Source organism: Palaemon carinicauda, chromosome 13, assembly GCF_036898095.1.
Source record: "Palaemon carinicauda isolate YSFRI2023 chromosome 13, ASM3689809v2, whole genome shotgun sequence".
Lineage (NCBI taxonomy): Eukaryota > Metazoa > Arthropoda > Malacostraca > Decapoda > Palaemonidae > Palaemon > Palaemon carinicauda.
In genome coordinates this window covers 23,855,894-23,872,191 of record NC_090737.1, presented here as the reverse complement: position 1 = coordinate 23,872,191, position 16,298 = coordinate 23,855,894, and the positions used below count along the sequence as shown (strand labels likewise).

The window sequence follows — 16,298 nt, the reverse complement described above, 5'->3', positions numbered from 1 at the left end:
ACAATGTGCCATCAGGTGTGACAGAGTATGCACATATTACTTGGCTGTCCTGAGGGTCAATGGTCACTGTCTGGTAAGTCACTGTATGTTTGAGCATTTCATTCATTTACGGTATTTTGTAAATAGAAGATAATAAGTAGAAGCAACATTTGATTAAATTGATGAAAAAATTGAGATTTTTTGTTGGTTTTAGATTGAAGGGTTTTACCGAGTTCTTTTCATCTGCCTACAATGGCATCACCCTTTACAATAGATTGTGTTGTTATTTTTAGCTGCCAGATGACTGTGCTCCGGGATGTGTGGAGAGAGGTCAGACTTCGACCTGTCCTGATTCGTTCTACATGCTCAACGAGAATCAGTGTGTAGCAGTTGCGGACTGCAATTGCCGACTCCCTAATGGTGTTGCTGTACCTGTAAGTTTTATGATTCTTTCAATTTGAACATAAGAATATCACACACTAATGTTCAATCATACAGTATTTCATTGTGTGCCTATGATAAGTAAATGGTTTGTATAAAAATTCACTGAACTATGTAGACATCATGCATAATAACAACAGCCGATGTTATGTGAGCCAATTAAATGTACTCTTATTATTGATATGGCATATATTGATCATCATGATTAATTTTATCATTTTTATTACAAACCAATGTAAACAAATATCCATACAATTGAAGTGTGTAATTAGATATAAAAGGACATCACAAATACTTAATTGTTTTCAGTTTGCATTTGATATTAGGAACCAGTTCCACACATTTTATTGGAATTTTTTTTCAAGAATCATTGTTTTTGAAAGACAACATAGAATGTTTGCAATATTTTGTTATTAACACTGGAAGAAGTACTGTAATGATAACGAAAGTTGGCTAAAAAACATTTAATTTCAAATGAGCTGTTTCAAGTAAATGTGTAATTTATATATCATATGCACAAATTTTATGCAACCAGTAAAACCATTTGTCATAGGTATTTGTACTTTTGATTGGTTTCCAAGCAGGTGAAAGGGTTTTCTGTATAAAAATGTTTTTCAATCTGCACAAGTTCCATTGCAAATATGGGCCTGATTTTAAGTTTTAAAAAAAATTTCAGCCCAGGGAATGGATGGAAGTGTCCGAATGTGAGAATTGTATGTGTCAAAACAACAATTTACTTTGCAACACAAAGCCAGAATGTGCAGAAACGACAGTTGAGCCTGAATTTGTAGTGTCCCGATTGCCCACAGTTGCAGTAACTGTTCCTGAAACAACAACAGTAGATATTACTGACTTGATACGTAATATGATGTAAGTATTTAATGTCGTATTCACGAGTAGGCCTACTGTGCTTGATACATATTTTGTTATCTGTCTTCTCTCTTTATGTATTAAGTCTCAATACCATATTAAGCAGGCACGTTAACCCTTGAATCGCTGCTCTTCTTTTATCCAGAATAGTATCAGCATCAGTGTATAGACTATAATCACAAAGCTTTCTACTTTCCCCTTCTTTGCAGAAAACATAGGATTTTTTATCTCCACATGTATTCAATGATGCATCCGTAACATTTGTAACAAGTTGATATACATTATGACTAAAAGCATATTTTTTTCAAAGTTGTAGTTTTGATGTTTCCTTCAGAATAGGAATATATTAAAGGTAGTTATTAGCACATCTTAATGATAGTTACATTATTAAATAATCTCAGCAGTATTTTTTTTTCAAGAGCTAATCAATAATGATAATGCTCTTTGTTCGAAAGTATAGTATGTACGGTATATTTTATGACTAGATGAATATTATTAGAAAGTTTTTCTTTCAACTGTACAACTCAGTGAAAATAAGTTCATTTTTTATATTTTAATTCAATTGTAATAATTCCCTTGATATGTAAATATTTTCAAGCTTGACATGATAACTGCTTTATGGTGATTAAGAGTTATGTTATCTCATAAGTTACTGAGCTATTCATAATTAGGGTGAAAATTTAATATGTTGATACACGAATACAAACCATCATCTTCTAATAGGAATATGACATCAGCCTTGCTAAAAGGCCAAGGGACTTTTAATGAGGTAGTTATAACTACGGGTCGGTACCAGGTAAGCCCAGCCCACCCGTCAATCAGTTATAGGCTCGCTTTTGACTTTGGCCCAAAACAGGATATATGCAAGCACTTTTCCTGCTTCTCAAATGTTGGCTATTTTAATTCTTTGCTTTCCCTCTAGAAGAAATGGATAAGTGTTTACATGCTATTTTGTTCTGTTAAACCTGGCAAGATTAAGTGAAAAGTATAAGGATATGCAGTTGCCTCCAAGTAAAGGCACAAATATATGTTTATGTGCAAACCTGCGATTAATCTCTTTATCCTTGTACCTCTTGCTGGGGCATGATTGTTTAGTCATCCCTCGCTACTTGTGGTTATACAATAACGAAGACAAGCTAAACCTAAGGAAGTTGGTCTTCCTCGGACATTCTTCTTTCTCCTTTGGCAGGTGAAGGTTTTAGCATCCACCATGACTAATGTCATCTGTGGAGGCGCTGAAAAATGTGGCACTTGCTGGTGTTATATTTGGTGCTTTTGATACTTTCAAGGAGAAGTCTGGGAAGACTAATTGACAGGAGTCGTGCGAAGGGTGAGAAATTAGCTCATGGTGGGGTGAGAGAAACCAGCGTTTGGTTTCCTCGCTTTTATGAACAACAAGACATTCCTTTGTGTGAGCGTGGTCGTGAATATGATCCCCAGTCTCCTCGTGACAGAGGTGGTGAGCGTGACTATACTCATGAACACACCATGCAGTAAGAATGTGACAGGGTGCATTTCCTTGAGCAAGGTTTGCCAGGAAAATCTGTCTAACTGTACCGCCAATCCCAGAAGTCATTTGCAAATCATGTTTGGAGATTTTACAGTATCTCTCACCCAAAGGCTTTTAGCAAGGGACTACTCGAGAAATATCTTGGGACGTATGACTGGCCTTGCACCTGTCTACCAAGGAAAGTGGACCATTTTCTGTGATTGGGGTAGTAGAAAGGATATGTTTCCAATTATAGCTTCTCTAGAGATATTTGTAGACTTTCTTGTCCCTCCTTGTTCCTATTTTTGTCAAGAGAACGACCTCTGTTGGAGGTGGGAAAGGTTACCTTTCAGCCTTGAACCAAGTCTTCCGACTGAAGAAAATAGACCTCTGCTCCTCATGGGAGATGGCTATACTCAAAGAGGAGTTTCAAGAAGTCGTTCCCACCCTAGGACCTCGGACTCTAGAGTCAGGTAGGACTTGTACTCTCAAATCACTTATGCGTGCTCCGTAAGAGCCTCTGATATGAGCATCAGATGATTTGACACTATATGATTTTTCAGCCAACATGGTTTTAGCTAACCAAGTCGGAAAGCTCTCGGAATCTTTAATGTCACTAGTCATTCTAAAGGAGGGAAGAAGGTCTCTTTCCTTTGCTCTAAAGGTCTTGGCCAAGACAATGCTGCCTACGACACCTTGTTCACATCCTTATCCATATCTTTTAAGGGGTATGTTCAGAGGGCATCAAAATATCTGGCTCCTGTTCTGTGGGCCTCCATAGTATTATTTTAACAGGACTTTGAGCTTCAGTTCTGAGCTCAGAACACTCTTCTCAACACTGGTAGGATAAAGAAAAATATATTAAAGACTGCTGTTCCTCAATCAGCAAGAGGCTTTTTAAGTCCAACCTGTTTAAGGGCTCATGAAATTTGTGATATTAGATCCTCCTTAGCACTGGGGAAGAACCGGTCAGTGGTTTAGGGATTAAAATGGGTAGTCCTCTAATACTAGACATCCTTACCTCCCACAGATTGTGGGAGTATATCCACAAGTCATTGAGTTTCATTACTCTTGGCCATGTGGTGGATGCTCAACAGGTTATGTTGCCAGCCTAGCTCTCTTTAAGAGACAAGATGCATCTTGTCTAACATAAACCTAGAATGACTAGCCTTCTACCCTTCTTTCTTTCCACTCTCTTAAGAGTGTAGCAGTTGTGGCCAGTACGAGCTGGATTGGATGTCAGATGCAGGTGAACTCCATAACCGAGCAATCTTTCTTTACCGTAGGGTTTGTTAAGAAGCATCTTTCCCATCTGTGAGGATGAATAGAATATATTCAAACCCATTTCTTATAATAGCTACAAATACATTCGGACAAGATATGACATATGAGGATAGAGGTTCTCCTGTGACATAGGGTCTATTTACACTTGATGTGAGCCTAACTTAATGCCAGTGACATCCCCAAACTCAGTTGAAAGGTTGGCAGGAGTCATCACCCTTCACTCCCGTACAGGACTAGGTGCTGTATTATTTCCCTAGAAAATTAAACCAGCCAAATTTTGGTTCACAGGGACTTCCTTCCCATAAGGATGAGGTTGGCCAGGGCACCAGCCGCCCATTGAGATACTACCGCTAGAGAGTTATGGGGTTCATTGACTGGCCAGACAGTACTACATTGGATCCTTCTCTCTGGTTACGGTTCATTTTCCCTTTTGCCTACACACACCGAATAGTCTGGCATATTCTTTACATATTCTCTTCTGTCCTCATACACCTGACAACACTTAAGATTACCAAACAATTCTTCACCCAAGGGGTTACTGCTCTGTAATTTTTCAGTGGCAACTTTCCTCTTTGTAAGGGTAGAATGGACTCTTTAGCTATGGTAAGCAGCTCTTCTAGGAGAAGGACACTCCAAAGTCAAACCATTGTTCTCTAGTCTTGGGTAGTGCCATAACCTCTGTACCGTGGTCTTCCACTGCCTTGGGTTAGAGTTCTCTTGCTTGAGGGTACACTTGGGCACACTATTCTATCTTATTTCTCTTCCTCTTGTTTTGTTAAAGTGTTTACAGTTTATATAGGAGATATTTATTTTAATGTTGTTACTCTTCTTAAGAATTTAATTTTCCTTTTTTTCCTTTCCTCACTGAGCTATTTTCCCTGTTGGAGTCCCTGGGCTTATAGCATTGTGCTTTTCCAACTAAGGTTGTAGCTTAGCAATTAATAATAATAATAATAATAATGATAGTACATGTAGGAACAAATGGCAATTTTGAATCTTTCTTAAGTGTAGAAACCAGAATCCTTCAAGTTACACTTCTTGCCTTAACCACTTGTAAGTCCTAAGCCAGTGGTTCTTAACCTTTTTCAGTATGTGCACCCCTTTCAAATTAGCTGTCAGTTCTCGCAACCCCCCCCCCCCCCCATTGCTGGAATAAAAAGAAAATGCTACAAACACAAAGTTGATGTGATATGTATTTATAACAAAACCACATTTTTTTTTATTTAATCTTCATTCATAAAGCTTACATTTTTTATGACAAAAATCAAGAGTAGGTTTAGAACTCAGAACACTGCTAAAGCAGAAAGTTTTTTTCATGAAAAATATAATGTGTATATAAAGATATGTTTTTGCTTTAATTATTCATACGGAACTATCCTCGCACTCCCTAAGGGTGCGACGACCACTGGTTTGTTCTAAGCCAACAGTCAAAAGTAAGTGTCTAGCTGACTGACTGGTAGGGGGCACATTCTCCCCTGTTATAACTATTTAAAATTGTAACGGCTGTTCCAGTTTCACTGAAGTTATAATCTTGTTAAAGGATTCGGGTATATATAGGTAGCAAAAATGCAAATTACTTTAAGAATGTGATTATTTTAAGACTTGACTATTATAATTACCTGATAATTGAAGGTAGATTTTTTTGCACATATACAGTAACATGATAGTACTGTGTACTTATTTTGAACTTTTTTCTCGAATGTGTGTGCCAATCATAATTTACTGGGTTGTGATGGCCTATTGGAAGCATCCCTGAGCTTGCTAGACTGGGGTTTGAGTCCTGCTCAAACTTGATAGTTTCTTTATTGTCTGCAACCTCACCATCTTTGTGAGCTAAGGATGGGGCCTTTGGGGTAGAGCCTATAGGTCTGCCTGCTGAGTCCTCAGCAGCCATTGCTTGGCCCGCCCTGGTCCTAGCTATTTGGAGAGAGGGTTTGGGTGCATATCATTTGTATATATGGTCAGTCTAGGGCATTATCCAGCCAGTTAGGGCAGTGTCACTGTCCCGTGCCTTTGCCATTAGTGACCTTTAAAAAATCTTTTAAAACTCAATATAAGGGCAGAGCTGTCAGTACACCTCATGTGGTGAAATTCAAGGGTCTTTGCAGCATTCCCTTGACCCCTTTGCTGCACCCACTTCTTAGTTGCTTTCTTCCTTCCAGTTCCTTCAGTTCTTTTAACTTTCCCTTCTTAGGGTAACTGCTATGTTTTCCAGAGCTTTACATCAGTGTAGAGTAGACTCTAGGGCCTCGTCATTCATCTATATGGCCCAAGTTTCATAGTTCAATACTTTCCCATAGAAAAATCTCTTCTTGAAACAAGTGGCTCAATAATGATTAATGTTATTGATATATCTATTTCCAGCATATGAGGCTGTAATGGATTATTTGTTACAAAATATATTTTCTTTAAGCATGTAACATGAGGAAAATTACTTTTAAAGAATTTTTGCTGTGACTTATGACACATTAAAAGTATTTTGTTTGACGTTGTTATATTTTTAGGGGCAATAATACCCTATTCAGTATTATAGAATAAATTTGCTAAAATAATCTGACTCAAAGAATGAGTTTAGGTTAAGAAATGTTTTTAGTAAATGCATGACTCGATTAAGAATTCTATTCAAAAATAGAAATCAATAATACAGTTATCACTTCCTGTTCAAAAGTGTTTTTCCTTCAAATTTGTTGCAATGGTGATTACTGTTTTAAGAAAGAATGATCTTCAGATATCTTGGAGATATGTTAGAAACTGTTTTCTTGAAACTCTATGGGAACAACTGTTAGAAAATATATTTTTTTAACTTTGTTACCTTGCTAAGAACTTGATATTTTCTTCAAAACAGGACTTTGTGATGAATTTTATATAAAAAAATATTCTGATCTCACATGTGCCTCGATAATAATTCATTTCATGTTTCAAAATATATTTTCCTCAAACATATGGCTCATTTCACGTCCGAACCTGCATATGAAAAAGCTGTTAAAACTCTGATGAGGATGATGATAATTGTGTAAAAAGAAATGAATTATTTTTTAACATCTTGCTCAATATGCGCTAGAAAATTCTCTCTCTTTAAACCTGCGGCTCAATAAAAGATAACTTTCTCAAAATGAATCATATTGTCATGTGACTTTTTTTGTTAATTAATGTGTGTGTAAATATCTTATCAAATATGAATCTTCACGTTCATTTGTGTTGAAAATTATCTTAATGGAGCATTTTACTCAGTGATGATTATTTTTGGCAGTAATTGTAATTCGTGGACTCCATTCTTCCGTGCGCAAGAGCGGAATGAGGAAGGCTTGTCGATTTCACCAGGTGATATCAGCGTTCTCTCACCATTCACCTGCGAAAAGCTGACAAATGCTACCTGCCGGGAAGTTTCAAGTAATGACTATAGATATTTTTTATTTTCTATTTGCTATATCAACATTTTCTGTAAGAATTAAGTTTAAATGTAATTAATGATCTTAGTGTATTTTTTTTTAGATTTTTTTTGCAATATTCATTCCTTTTCTCATGCTCTGAAAAAATGCTTTTTGAAAATTTAACATCATTCATTCAATATAATGTTAAATTTTTTTTAAATCATATTAATGCCATGAATTTCCATGTTTTGTAGATAAAAGTATAACACATTTTCAGTTAATTCAATATTTTCATGAAAGATTCAGTTCATCATCGTTGCCGTAGTTTTTGTTAGATATTTTAGAAAAACGCAGCAGTGCCCTTTGGTATGATGCTTATTTTTCTTTCTTGTTTTCTACAGCTAATATTCCGGCTGAAAATCTTGCCCAGACACTAGTGTGTGATCCTAAGGAAGGGCTTAAGTGTCGCAATCTGGACAACGACGAAGATTGCTACAACTATGAAATTGCTTTCTTCTGCTATTGTGAAGAGGAAGAAGTTACGACAGTGCTTCCTCCAGCTATTAGTAAGTTATAGATAAAGCAAATTTTTTGCATAACATTGAAACTATTTTTAATTTTACATTTTCTTTCCTTCTTATACAGTACAAATATTGTTAAATATTTTGCTTAGCGCTCAGGTTTTGGTGTAAGGATGATTACTACAATAAGTAGTCAAATACGGAATTACTTTACAGTAAGACCTCCGAGATTAAACGTCCCAGACTTCGGACAATCCGGTAATCGAACAAAATTTTCTAACATTTTTGGTGTGAATGTACTTTGTGGTCTCCAGAAATATTGTCTCTGAGGTCTTTCTTGTAAAAGGCTAGAATAGTTTTTTACATGAAAATCATTTGAAACTATTTTTTGGAGACCACAAAGTACATTAACCACAAAGGTGTTAGAAAATTTTGTTCGAGCACTAAAGTGTTTTAGGTCCGAGATGTTTAATCTCAGAGTTCTTATTGTACAGTAATTCAATAATCAAATAAGTTACAGCTATTGTATTTCAGGAGGAATTATAACTCAAGGTTTCGATAAAATGAGAAATGTTCATTAGCTATATTAAACTTGGATAAATATTGAAGTACATTAATGTATAGTATTATGGAATACTGTATTATCATATATTTCAAATCTAAATTTTAGCCCTACTCATTCACTAACTCTTTTCCTAGTGTAATATTTCTAAGCCTGAATTATTGTTCTAAAACACAAAATACTGCACTCCCTATGTTATACTGGAGACTTTAATGCTGTAAAATGAGGTACAGTAAAAGTGTCTCTTAAATATGGAATGTTTCAAATATCATTTGGTAACAATGAGAGAGAATCATTTTATAATTAACTTTCCTGCAAAATGTTACTCCTATATCAAAATAACCTAAAATCAGTTCATTGGATTTCTGATACTCTTCAGAAATCTCACTCACCCTTATGAGTTAAATATATTTTCATCTTTGTACAGCTATGGGACCAACAACTACTCTGGCAGCATGTGATGCATGGTCTCCATGGATCAATGAAAGGAAACCTTGGCAGGGAGAGGGCGACACAGAATACAAAACATTGGAGCAGCTACGCGAACAAGGCTTCTGCTTAGAGGTAGGACATTGTTGGTGGTAATAAAATGAAGAAAGTATTCCTCCCTTTATTGGTAATTTAGAAATGTCTTCATAATTTGCAGCTTTGATATCATACCTGTACCTCTTATGTTAGTATTTGAAGCAGTTATTTTTAGTTGGATTTAAACACTGTTCTAGGATGTACAGTATACCTCCAGTTGTGTTCCTGTCTACAGTATATCCTATTATTAATTAGTTTTTAACCTTTTAGAATGTTTTACAACTTGCAAATTTCTGTAACTTGTGCCCAAGTTATTTAATAACTCCTACATTGTTTTTAATGTCCTTGCAAGTTGCACTTTCAGCAGTTACGGATATATCAACATCATGTAGATCTATTCTCCAGTTTTGATTATGTCAATTAAATTAATGCATACCTCTTTTTTTCATAATATCGTTTCATATAATTGAATTATTGTGATGAAACTTAATATCCGCTGAGACTTTGTATCTCTGTTGTCTGTGAAGACCTTTGGAATGTAGTACTGTAATCTTGAGATATACCGTATATTTTTGTTTCCAAAGTTCAATCATATCTTAATATCATTCCATTGTATCTTTGTCGACACTATTTTCTTATACATATTGATAATTAAAGTGGTTTTTTAATCATAGTAAATTTTCAGATCCAAATTTTTATATTGTGAAATATCAAGGAGTACTGGCTCATGAAGTTAAACACCAACTGGATTTGATTAACAAAATGTTTGCAGTGATTTAAAGCTTCAAAAGATAAAGAGGCAATTTTTATTTCGGCTCCTTAAACTTTTTGTGTCCCTGTACAGTAAATGCCGTAAGATGACACAAAAGAGTCTGTGAATACTAAACTGAATATTTGGTGTTGATGCAATCAGTAGGATTTTTTTAGGAATCTGATATTATAGATATTGTCAGATTATTTTTTAACAGTTCTTTATGTATCATCTGTCATATGATTTGAGCATGAAACCTTATGAAATCATTCATGATACTGTAGTTTATTAATGACACTATTTTTTGCTTTATTAATCAAAAGGGTCACCTGGCAGACATAGAATGTGTTGAAGCTGCAGGTGGAAATGCAGCCAGTGATGAGGGGGTGTCGTGCGATGTCCGGTATGGATTCCATTGTGCTAATTCTGACCAATCTAGACGCACTTGTCTAGATTACAAAATCAGATATTATTGTTCTTGTGGTAAGTTTGTCGAGGGCCCAAATTTAGTTACCGTTAATGATAGGAATATTTTGTCTGAGATAAAGTTTCAAGAATTATGTGGTAATTTTGTGGGCCTTACTACTTTGATTTTTTTATAAAACATGATAAGATTAAAATGACAATATTTGTTGATTCATGTTTTTCAAATTACACAGTATTGTTCTTTTGGGGTTAATGTGCTGTTTGGTCTTCAAAAAATTTCCTGTAGAAGACTAGAACAGGGGAAGCCATTACCAAAATAAAATACCAAAGAAATATTGTCTACTCAGCGCCATGGACAGTTGTCACTGTTCTCGACAATATAAAAACAAAAATAAAATAATGTTCAAGAGGCGGAGTGAGACAGAGTTTAATCTGTATCGGACAATATATTTCACTAAATAAATGATACACAGGTCTGAGCACACTTAAATGACTTTAAAGTTTTCAATGTACTACAAAAAATAAGTGCTCTTCATTACACAGTAGCGTGATACAATTATACTTGGGCGAACAACGGTCAGGGGACGAAGGATGGGTTACTTAACGTTAATACAGTTTCCTCTGGAAATTTCTAAGTTCAATATTCAAAGATTTTTAAGTTCATCAAATGAGAGTAGGGGTCATGGCAAGCAAAACAAATACTTAGAATGACAAACTTATCTTGAGGAAATCTTAGGCCCAACTGATCCATGGCTGCGGGCGTGGCTGGGCATCGCCGGGGTTTTGGGGCGTGACCCCATGATGTCATGAGAGGAAGACCAATCATAGTCATATACGTCATAGCAATCTGGATCCAACCGGTAGGCCTTCGCCCTCCTGATGCCGTTGCTTCCTCAAGTCCCCCCATGGAATCTGCAAGATAAGGAGGAGACAGAAAAGGCCCTTCGTTTGGAATTTGGCATAGAGATAGACTCTTGTCGCCAGTGGGCGCTGACAAATCACACATTCCATAGCGAGCCAGCGAACTGAGGCCATTCACCGGACCTCAGCCAGAGTTACACAACCAAGGTGTACGTGACACAGTGTATCAACAGGCATAGCACCGACTTGGTGAGTATAAGGAATACCCATGGATTCAAGCTCTATTGAATCCATCACAGCATGAAATATGTCAGGCAACCGATGTCAAGATATCACTGAAAACCAATACTGTTACTAGAGATGAAGCTACCTGGCCGCTTGTATGCTCTTGACTTATATCTTTTATCCATTATCGGGTAAGCAACAGGACGTATTTTTCCTCACATTCTTAGCACCAGAAGATTTAAGCATCTTCCTTAACTTTTAAATTAAGTGCAGTTGAGGCACCTGTCAAAGTAGGGACGCATGCATTGTATTTTACAAACAGTAAAACACTTTTAAAATTTTCAAAAACCAATATCTTTTAAACTAACTCTATGATTTTAATCTAGTTCTCACCATTGTAAAGGAAACATATCATGTACCATACAGTATATCCAAAAATAATGGTATTATCACACTTCCTCCCTTCTGACCCTGAACCTTCACGCTTGGATTTTCAGCATACAGTGTGAAATATCTGATATGTAAGAGGTGTTCCTCCACTAGACAATTTCCAGTGGGAATGGAAACAAATGATTGTCCTTAGGGATAGGTCCCCATGCCAGATAACCCCAGACTTCGTGGCTCCCTTTCTAGTCTACATCTTTAAAGAAAAAAACTTACGCCATCCATGATCTTGAACAAATCTGTAAGATAACATAATCTTTTGTCTTACAATGACCATCCTGGCCAACTTCATTGTCTTGGTATCTCAATAGGTTTCTTGAAAATTTTACAAAGTTATATAGCTCTATTATTTCCCTCTAAGTGGTACTCCAGATAGCTAATTTTCTACCAGCTTTAGTTTCTGTAGCAAGAGTCAGCGAGCTTATAGCATTACGTAGTAAACAGGAGGGCCTCACCATCACTCCTGGCCATCTCTTGATTCTGAATCCTAGCCTCCTGTTTGACTAAAAATGAAAAGCCTCTCTAGAGGTGGGATCCCCCTCTCTATCACGGCTCTAAAGTTGGGGATGGCAACTCCTGTCCAGTATCTACTCATAGACATCTAGGTCTTAAGAAGGTAGTCTGTTTCAAAGTACCCAGACCAACAAGCCCCTTTTTACAAGGGTTATGCATATTCTAATGACCTTCCTCAAGAACACATTTATAAGATGCTACCTAAAACAAATTCAAGCTGTAAGAAATGTGTTTGTGGTGCTCATCTCATATGTGGCATCAATGGGAGGTAACCGTGCTGAAGAGGAAACCTCTCATCGTGGTCCCTCAACAGAATCACCATAATGGGCACCTAGCTCCCTCCCCACAGATCTGCTCTTATGAGGTGAGTATCTAATTATTGTATGCTGAACCAGGTATGCACAGACTAATCCTTTACTTGATTGGAGATGATTGTCTGTTATGGAACACGAGTGTACTCTAATGATTCTCTGGTATTGATTCTTGGAGACCACACAGCACATTAACCCCAAAAAAGAGGTATATTGGGGAGGTGCTGAATGTTATCCAAGGGCACCCCTCCTCCCTAGCCTCATGTAGGTAGGGGAAGCATATGAGGATTACAAGTGCCCAGGAAGATTTTTGTCTTATACCTCATTAAAAGAGGTGCTGTGACGGATTCAATAGAGTCAGAATCCGTGGGGGTCCCTTATACTCGGACAGTCCCTGCTATGCATGTTTATACACTTGCTCTGGAGCAGGGAAGACTATATTTCTTGGGTATTTTCTTGTCATATTGGATTCCCTGTTCTATTTTTCCACAGGAAAGTTCTTGGAGACCACACTTTACCTCCTGAAAAATAGCTTTATCCTTTGTCAAAGTCCCTTTTATAAGATTGAATTGTTTCTCACATATTTCCACAATCCTTATAGATTGTTTTACTTTTTTCATCATTGCAAGGTTTTATTCAGTCATTCATTCAGTTAATATGTTTATTCTGATGATTTGGGTAGATTAACTTCATGTATTCATATGAGATTGCTTAAATTGTTTCCCTTTTCCAAACATGGCTGATACTATTTTATTAATGATAGAATACGGTACTATAATTCTGCTTGTCTGTCTAAGTAAAGTATGTTTTGACAAAATTATGGGTCTTCATCAAAGTCATCTATTACAGAAAATCAGAGTACAGTACAGTATATTTAAATTGCTGGTCTGAATTGCAACTCTTTTAATATTGGGTGTGCTTTGTGTAATTTTATTTTAGATACTTATAAATACAGTATTTGATACGTGTTGTAATTAGTTACATTGGTAATAAAAAGTAAGGTACACTACTGCACTTTCTTAGAAATAATTTTTGAAAATTCACTTAATTTGCATCCTGGGTGATAATGGTACAAAGCTCTAAGCTTATCTACCCTTTACTCTATGAACACAAATACAATGACTCAACAATTTGTTTCCTGCATCCATTTTCATGAATGTCTATTTATTTCATGTTATTTTGTATAGAATAATTGTATATATTTTCTTGTTATTTGTAGAAGCTACCACAGTCACCACAGTCATTATGCCAACTTTCTTCACTCCACCTCCTACGTGTGATCCTGATAAGTAAGTACTTCATTGTTTATTGTGTGGTGATTAGAGCTAGCTTATATTCACTAAAAGAGTATTGAAAAAAAAATTAAATTTAGAAACTAAATTTCTGCAAAATCTTTGCAGGTTTAAAAGGATATTAATCTTATTAGTTTGGTTTAGGGAACAATATTGTTTTAATTTTTGTCACAAAAGTCACAATATCTAAGGTACTTGTAATTTTCTCCTGTAGGTATATTAACTTGTTGAAAGACGTTGAGGACTCAGCCTTCATTGGTACGCCTGCTCGGAATTACATGTATGGACCATCTAGTGCAAGATTATATAGAGATGATGGTTCCCTTACTAGTAAGTCGTGTTCAGAGGTTTATTTGTGATTTTTTAATTTTGCATCTTTTTCCTACATATCCTTTGGCTCTTGGCTCAACTAGGACATAAGGTGCCCTACCACAGCTTTCACTCTGATAATATTTTTGTTAGTTAAGTAACGGTTTTATTTCATCTTCTGAAATATTGAGCTTTTTGTTTCATGTCTGCAGTTATTGTTGGTTACATTTCACAAAGCTTTTCCCTTTTTTGTTTCCCATGATAAAGAAAAGTTATTATTTAGACTATTTTGTTCATTTGATGATCAGCTGGAGGTTGGTCACCTTACTCCACTGATCGGGACCAGTACGTACAGGTCGACCTAGGATCAGTTGTTCCTGTTTACGGTGTTGAGGTTGCAGGCAATCCTCTTACAAGAGAGCGGGTTACAAGCTACTTCATTCAAACCTCACAAGATGAAAGTACCTGGAGTTTTGTTCCAGAAGACCCAACTAAGCCTGCTGGTAACCCTAAGGTTAGCTCATCTGTATACAGAACTGTTTATTTCTCAACAATTTTGTAAAATTGTTTCTTCTAACTGTAAGCTAAGATTGATTGAATGGGGAAATGTCAAAATATGAGAATATTGCAATAGAAGTAGTTTATATTGAAATTTCCAGAGTTAATTAATTTTTTCTTTTTATCTACAGTATTATAGAATTTCATGTATCGGTAATACTTGAAAATTTTTAACTTTGTCATTATTGTTTTCAGGCTTTCAGCGGTCCGGTTAGTGCCTCTCAACCACTGCGTCAAATATTTGATGAACCTGTTGATGCAAGATATATCAAGATCATGCCAAATCAATGGCAGAAAGCTATTGCAATAAGGCTTGAAGTTATTGGATGTGAACTACCGACAACACATTTTACTATGTCTACCACAGGTTAGTTTATTCTATTTGTAAAGGCTTAGGTGCATTTGTACACAATAATTTAACAATTGCTTTACAGTGCTGTATTGAAAAAAAAAAATTGTAAGATAGAGGGGAATGACTTGTGTGTAAGGAATTCAACTCTCTATTATTTCTAAATAAAGGTAAAGAAATATCAGAAAAGTGTTGGCTAGAGGGATTGTCTATTTCTTGTCAATATTTTGTTGAAACTGAATCATTGTACACAAGATTATTTAGGTTTGTTGCATGCATGTTCTAAATTTTTGATCCAGAACTTATCATCAGTGTACAACCAGCAGTCATCAAAATTTTCTCGTGTCTTTACTGCATTGAGAAATATTTGGACAACTCCGTGCATTATAAGTCTTTGAGTGAACTGAACAATTACATTAGGAAGTAAGAAAAAATTATAGGCTAGCTTCATAGTTGCTATGTATTGTAGAGGGAGACAAGAAAAGGGAGCTGTTGGCAATTTATGTTAGACTGAACATAGACCTAGGGAATTAATCAACTAAGTATTTTAGAGGATTTATATAGTATTCCATTGCATTTGACTTGGAATTTATTTGGGTGTAGGGTCATAAGGTGGATAGAATGCAATATATTAGAATGTATTCTCTTATTTTCTAAATGGATTTAAGGATTTTCCCTTTATAATTACAGTGGTAGTCATAATGCAACACATTTTAAATGTTACTGCAAGTATAGTTAAGAAAAGAGAATTTGTTGAAAAGAAAATGAAAATAGCTTATACTGAAAAAGATAAAAGAAAAATGAGCTGTAAATCATGGGAATATTAAATGAAAGGCTTAAAATTAATATATGACTATTATTATTTTCTTAAGAACTGTAAAGACAAAGGAACTATGGCATACTCATACTTAGAAATTGCCATCAACCTCTAGATTAACTTAATAAATAACTACAAGGGATAGATTTTGTAATGAAAGAAAACAAGAGATTTTTAATTTTATGTGGATGTCAGCATTTAAACAGCTTCAAGAAAAGCAATATGAACATCAGGTGAGGAAAGGAATTATAACTTTTTTATACCTTTTTCTGACCATTTTTGAGAGAGGGACCTCAAAGTGTCGCTTCATGTTCTGGCATCAACATGTGTCACCACTTTATTGTGTCTACCCTTATGTAATACTGGTTAAAATAGGGGAAGAAATTAAAGAATGTGTCTG

General features: G+C 35.7%; 1 protein-coding gene across 1 annotated transcript in view; it reads left to right on the top strand.

The window, feature by feature from the left end:
- LOC137652219 (hemocytin-like) overlaps positions 1-16,298 on the top strand; it is a 298,302-nt gene that overhangs the window by 208,421 nt on the left and 73,583 nt on the right. The window contains 11 exon segments of the mRNA XM_068385448.1: positions 6-73; positions 273-413; positions 1,097-1,290; positions 7,314-7,453; positions 7,836-8,000; positions 8,945-9,081; positions 10,117-10,276; positions 13,793-13,862; positions 14,080-14,195; positions 14,483-14,688; positions 14,928-15,099. Of these exon segments, the coding sequence (XP_068241549.1) occupies positions 6-73; positions 273-413; positions 1,097-1,290; positions 7,314-7,453; positions 7,836-8,000; positions 8,945-9,081; positions 10,117-10,276; positions 13,793-13,862; positions 14,080-14,195; positions 14,483-14,688; positions 14,928-15,099 (1,569 nt within the window).